General features: G+C 38.5%; 1 protein-coding gene across 4 annotated transcripts in view; it reads left to right on the top strand.

Annotated features, from left to right (window-relative positions):
* The window catches only part of LOC122549185 (cancer-associated gene 1 protein homolog), an 87,499-nt gene that overhangs the window by 40,097 nt on the left and 40,724 nt on the right, over positions 1–6,678 (top strand). For all 4 annotated transcript variants that reach the window (XM_043688569.1, XM_043688572.1, XM_043688570.1 and 1 more), the window contains exons 6-7: positions 3,987–4,109; positions 5,794–5,943. In XM_043688569.1, the coding sequence (XP_043544504.1) occupies positions 3,987–4,109; positions 5,794–5,943 (273 nt within the window). The remainder of the gene's footprint in view (positions 1–3,986; positions 4,110–5,793; positions 5,944–6,678) is intronic.

Below are 6,678 nucleotides of genomic sequence, written 5' to 3'. Positions count from 1 at the left end.
TGGCAGATATAATCCGCAGTAACCCTTAAACTCTCTTTAAACTCCCACATCTGACAAGAAGTACATATCACTGCAAAGGCCATTTTTGCTCCTTCACAATCTACAGACCCAGAAAATAACACCGTCTTATTCCTCTACAAACACTGCCCCAGGTTAAATTAATAGCTACGGCTTATATTTAAAGTTTAATCAAGAGACTTAACTCCAAAAATATATAATCAAGAAAGAATCAACTGTACCCACTACTGCAGCCTTTCTCTTGGGCAGACTTAAAAAACAATTAACTTATCTGATTCTGTGCTGTGAACTTCATCCAACAGTTCCTCCAAGATTAGTTATGAATTTCACTGTTTGTTAATTTTCCCAGATGTACTCCGATGTCCAGCGATACATGAATTCAAAAACAGAAAAGGCAGTAACTGTGCAGGTTTTTTCTCTCTCTCTCTCTCTCCTGCACTGACCTCACCATGTGCTTCCTTTGTCTGCTCTTCTCCCTTTTAAAACTGCTGTTGTTCTGACTTTTTTTTCCAAAGTTCCAAAACAATGCAACAGCATATAAAACAGTAATTGCTGCTCCTGGAATTTGAGGAAATCACCTCCAACACCTAAAATACCTCAAAAAAAGGAGCAGCTCTTACAGCCAGAAATTTTTCCCGTCCTCCATCTTGGATTACCCAGAATCCAATCCTTAACCATTTCTTGGACTTAGCAGAGCTTTCACTGCACAGAGCTATTCAATTGTTCCAAGACTTCTCTGACTCCCAGCTACAGACTTGTGTAGTTCAGTTGCTGTTAATAGAATGGCTAAAACTGCCCTGCATTACATGAAATCTGCTTCTCTCTCTGTCCTTCATATACACTGGCTTCTTGTCTCACTGTCACCTTTGTCTCTTCAGTTACACCAAGACTTTTCTGAATGGACTATTGTTACCCTTGGAACAGACCTCTCCTTTATAACTTTGCATAATTGAATATAATTAATGTTCTAGAACAATCAAATGTAGCAAACCTTTAGAAACCTTGTTTTCACAGGGTGGCATATAGCATACAATAATTAAAAATAGTAATTCATCACAACAGGCTCCATGAGGAAGAAAAAGTAAGGGAGCTTTAATTAATGAGTTGTGTCACAAAATCATAATTTCAAATATCCCTCAAGGAACTGAACATGTGATCCAGCTTGATATTTCAATGCTGTAGTGTGGAAGCACAACACTGTTGGGGGATGCTAAATCAAGGTTTTTTTTTTATTCACTCATGGGATGAGAGCCTTGCTGGCTAGGCCAGCGTTTATTCCCCAATTGCCCAGAGGTAGTTAAGAGTCAACTACATGGCTGTGTGTTTGGAGTCACGAGTAGGCCAGACCAGGTAAGGATGGCCCATTTCCCTCCCTAAAGGGTATTAGGGAGTCCGGTGGGGTTTTTTTCTGACAATCATTAGACTCTTTCTTCCAGTTTTTTTTTTAATGGTTTCAAATTCCACCCTCTGCCATGGCAGAATCAAACATTATCTGGGTCTCTGGATTAATAGTCCAGTGATATTGCCACTCGACCATCACCTCCCCTCTGGGTTAGGTCATGATGTTATCTGCCTGCTATGGCACTATTCAGATATGAGCCCAGAAGTGCTGGGATCCTAACAAAGGTTTCCTCTATCACTGTTGTTAAGCCAAATCCTAATTGGCTATTAGTCTCGTTGCCATTTGTGAGAGCTTGCTGTGAACAAGCTGGCTGCTGTGTTTATCTCCCAAACCATGGCTGGATTTTAAAATGTAATATTATTGTCTGAGAAATGCTTTGAAATGTCATGAAATGTAAAAGGCCAATATTTTCATTATTTTTAACTAGGGTTATCAAAGCCTAAGGCAGAAGTAAATGTGTAACAGTCTGATAGAAATGACTTTGTGACATGCATACTTAAGCTAGCTACCAAGCATCTGCAACTTTCATAACAAGTACTGTCATCATTTGCATCCTGTCAGAATTCCTGTGAGCAATGTATGCAGTGTCTTCTCTTTTATTGTCCTTTGAGGAAAATGAGTGAAATACCAAATGATTTGGAGATGTCGGTGTTGGACAACACCCAATATTAGGTTAAAGTCCAACAAGTTTAATTGGAAGCACTAGCTTTCAGAGCACCGCTCCTTCATCAGGTGATTGTAAAGTATAAGAACTTTGGAATACCAAAGAAAGCTTCACCTTATCACTGTCTCTCACAACACGTGGTTCATGTACTGCATGACTTCCAGAATCCACGTTCTGTCTCCTAATCCTCTTTGCGATTTACTGTTTTTTAACTCCTCAATATCCTTGCATGATAAAACATTGTTTGACTCCATGGAACATGGCTACATCCCTCCAAAACGCAAACTGCGGTCCTTTCAAAGTTATTACTGTGGCAGATGTTCTGCTTGTCTGCCCAGCCAGGATGTCAGTTATGAGCCCCCATGTTTTAACTGCAAATTACTTGATGTGCACATTAAATTAAAATCAGTTCGGGAAGATCCATCTGGCTTGGTTGTCGACAGTTTCAGCAGGAACATAGCCTGCAGAAAACTTACCTCACAGAGAAATTGTGGAGGAATGCAGCAAAATTTAAATCAAGGATTAGCATGAAACTTTGAAATTTGAAGCATAAATACAAGCAGGAGTTGGTTAAACGGTGTTTCAAGTTCTTCCTACCATTCAATAAGACTGATATACAGGTCTTTTCAACGCCTGTTTTGTCATTGGATTAGCTGTAATGTGATTGAGGAATTGTGGACACTATTTGAATAACATGAACTTTCTACTAAAAGGCATAGCAGTTTTCTGTAGCAATCTTCCATGCTATTTTCCCTGGTGGTTTTACATAGTGTGATTTTCTATAATATGAAGTTGTAGAGGAATGCAACTATCACATTACAGCAGACCAACCTGTACCTCAAATCCACTTCCCTGCACTATCCTGTACGCTTTAATTCTGTTGGTATCCATCATGAATATATTCAATGACTACGCAGGTCTCTGTGATAGAGAATTTCTAAAGAGTCAGAAGCTGCTAAGTGAAGACATTTTTCTCCATCTTGGTTCTAGTGTTGACATCCTCTTATTCTAAGCAATTCAAGCAGTTGGATGCTGCCTGAATTGCTGTGCTCTTCCAGCACCACTGATCCAGAATCTGGTTTCCAGCATCTGCAGTTATTGTTTTTACCTCATCCTCTTATTCTAAGACTGGTCCTATTTATAAGCTCCTCAACCATAGCAAATATCCCTCCAGCATCTTCCCCACTAAACTCCTTCATGCTTCTGTGTTGTTTCAGACAAATTTTCTTTGCCTTCCTAACATGAAGTGGTTGTTTAATGACTCTGCTTCTTTGTTAATGAATTCCATTTGGATGAACAAGAAAATGGCAGGAGGTTAGAATATAACATAAAACTCAGCATGAGCAAGTTGGGCTGAATAGCCTTGATCTGTACCATTTATCTTACGTACGCAGTGAGGCAGAACAGGAACTTTTTTAAAAAAAAATTTAAGTTAGAATTTTTTGTGCCTGTCGTTAATGAGGAAATTATCATACGGACAGTGGTATTTTATACCAATTAGTCATGTTAAGTTGTTAGTAAGCTGTATACTGAATAGAAATGAACTGTAAGGAATACTTCTTTCCTTCAAGATATTTAAGAGCTTTTAAGATGGGGGAATATGTTGGGATTTGGCACATAGACAATTATTAACATGAAACCCTATAGAATTTTGAAATATGTTACACTTTTAAACGACAGTGAAAGAGTCTGACTCCAAATACCTCTGGATGTTTACAGGACTCCTAAGCTATTTTGTTTTATCTTGCAGATTCACAGAAATATTTTGAACATAAATGCTCTGTTTGCAGAGGGAATCCAAGAAGTATAGTAAATTCAAGAAGGAAAGCAAAGTTATGTGGAAAATGTAAACAAATTTTACATTTTTTCCTCTTTTTTTTTAATACATTGTGTTTTGGTTAGGAAAGGCAAACCAATATTGTGATGCAGACGTTGAAAACAGAAATGAATGCATTGAAAGACACTTCCAAAAAGAGAGAAAAAGAAATCAAACAAAGCATGAAAATGCTGGCTAACATTATCCTGGTGAGATGTTAAATATATTTCTTTTAAGGAAGTACAACTGGTGGTTTTAGACAGTTGATGTTTAATGTACTCCTTCCTTACACTTTATTCAAAATGTTTGTTTTTCTAATGTTAGAAGAAATCAACCATAACAACCGATATTGTATCTTCACTGTAACAAGCTGTCCTGTTGTGTTTTACATATGGGAAATCTGAAAAGGAGCAGACTTCAAACTAATTAATGTGGGAGAGGTGGCCAAAAGATTGATGGAATGAAACTGGGCTTATTGAGATGTTTGCAAAGGTGAAGGGTGAATGAAGTATTTTCAATGAGTAGGTTGGGGAAGCTGAAGGATCCATTAGTGATGGAGGGGTAGAAGGGGTTCTTCTTTTGGGGTTGAGGGGGGTGGTAGGGTTGTAGAATAATAGTGGTGTGATGTAGACAAATGCCACATTTGGAGGACTCTGCATTTTTGGCAAAATTATTTTAAGGTTTTAATGAAGTTTACTAACGAGCAGTGCTGTGGAAAGATTTGAAAACCACAATAACAACTTTAAATCTCATGTGTCTGAAGCCAGGACCCAATGCCTGACAGAGCAGCAGGACCTAAGATAGGATAAAATACAGCCATTTGAATTTTGAATCTATCCGCAGAGGAAGCTGAAAGGGTCTGCATTTTAAAAATCAGATACACTGTTTTCAGAATAATATGGACGAGAGTATTAAAAGGCATAAAAATGCCAAAGGTGATGCATAGGATAAAACAAGATGCAGATCCTTCTCCACTTGATGATTTCGGTAATGAAGTTCCCATCCATACCATGTGCTATGTGGAACTCGGTGTTATTTTCTAACACGGGAAGGTTCAAAGTTATAGTTTTATACTAATTAAACAGCAAAAAATGTTCTTAAAAATGTGTTTTCATTTTGGCGTTTTAACTTTCTAATGGTAGCTGATTCACTTTACCGTGGTATCATTCTGGTTGGGTGGAACTGTGCACAATTATCATGTTATTTTACTCACTCCTGTTAAAATGATATAATTATGACCTTAGTTTAAATGGATTCACAGTATTTTAGTATTTATATACAAGACTAGCAACTTGCAAATCATGAATTCAAATTTATCCATGGCAAGCTATGAAGTTGAATTCACTAGGTTAGGTAATTTGTGAGTTAGCACTGGATGAGAGGAAAATAAATTATGTAATTCACTAATGCCTTCACCAATGGGATTTTTTAACAAACCATGAATGGGATGTGAGCATCAATGGCTGGGCAGGTATATATTGCCCATCTCTAGTTTCCCAGATGGCAGTTAAGAGCCAATAATATTGCTGTTGGTCTGGAGTTACACATAGGTCAGACTGGATTCTACCCTTCCCTAGAGGATGTGAGTGAATCAGATAGGTTTTTCCTTACAACCAGTAGTGGTTTCATGGTCATTGTGTGCCACTTTTATCCAGTCTGGCATGTATGCAACTCCGTTTTTTCACTGATTGACCAATTCTTAAGTGTACTTGCAAGTAATTCAATTGCACAGCATCTGCTTTCATAAAAAGAGTTGAGATTGATTTCTCAGTCATTAAATGCTGCCTCAGACATGTAATGAGAATTTTCTTAAAAAATTGCTTTCACTGCTATCATTTGGCTCTCCATTTGCTTTCAAAGCAAAGATTGTTTAATTGCTATGTTTTCACCTAGGATATGAAGTTGGTGCACTCTGATTTATCTACCAAAGGACCTTCTGACAAGGGAGATTGTGCCAATTCTGTCTGCGTAAGGCGAACTAGTCAAATACTCTCCAAAATAGATGTCATTCTCTCATCGATGGAAGGAATAATTATTTCCCGGGTAATTAAAAACAGAATTTGAAATTTTGATCATCATACCAACCCAGTAGTCAAAGTTACATTTTCAAGTGAAAAAACATGCAGTTGGCATCTTGTTTTAATAGAACATAGAACAATACACCACAGAACAGGCCCTTCGGCCCACAATGTTGTGCTGAACATTTGTCCTAGCTTAAGCACCTATCCATGTACCTATCCAATTGCTGCTTAAAGGTCACCAATGATTCTGACTCTGCCACTCCCACAGGCAGCGCATTCATGCCCACACCACTATCTGGGTAAAGAACCCACCCCTGACAATCCCCCCTATACCTTCCACCCTTCACCTTAAATTTATGTCCCCTTGTAACACTCTGTTGTACTCGGGGGGAAAAGGTTTCTGACTGTCTACTCTATTTATTCCCCTCATCATCTTATATACCTCTATCAAGTCACCCCTCATCCTTCGCCGTTCCAATGAGAAAAGGCCTAGCACTCTCAACCTATCCTCGTACGACCTATTCTCCATTCCAGGCAACATCCTGGTAAATCTTCTCTGCACCCTCTCCAAAGCTTCCACATCTTTCCTAAAATGAGGCGACCAGAACTGCACACAGTACTCCAAATGCGGCCTAACCAAAGTCCTGTACAGTTGCAACACCACTTCACGACTCTTGAATTCAATCCCTCTGACCAATAAAGGAAAGCATACCAAACGCCTTCTTCAATATCCTATCTACCTGCGACTCCAGTTTCA

This window comes from Chiloscyllium plagiosum, chromosome 4, assembly GCF_004010195.1.
Source record: "Chiloscyllium plagiosum isolate BGI_BamShark_2017 chromosome 4, ASM401019v2, whole genome shotgun sequence".
NCBI lineage: Eukaryota > Metazoa > Chordata > Chondrichthyes > Orectolobiformes > Hemiscylliidae > Chiloscyllium > Chiloscyllium plagiosum.
The sequence above is the reverse complement of the archived record's forward strand: the minus strand, read 5'-3'. Positions and strand labels throughout refer to the sequence as shown.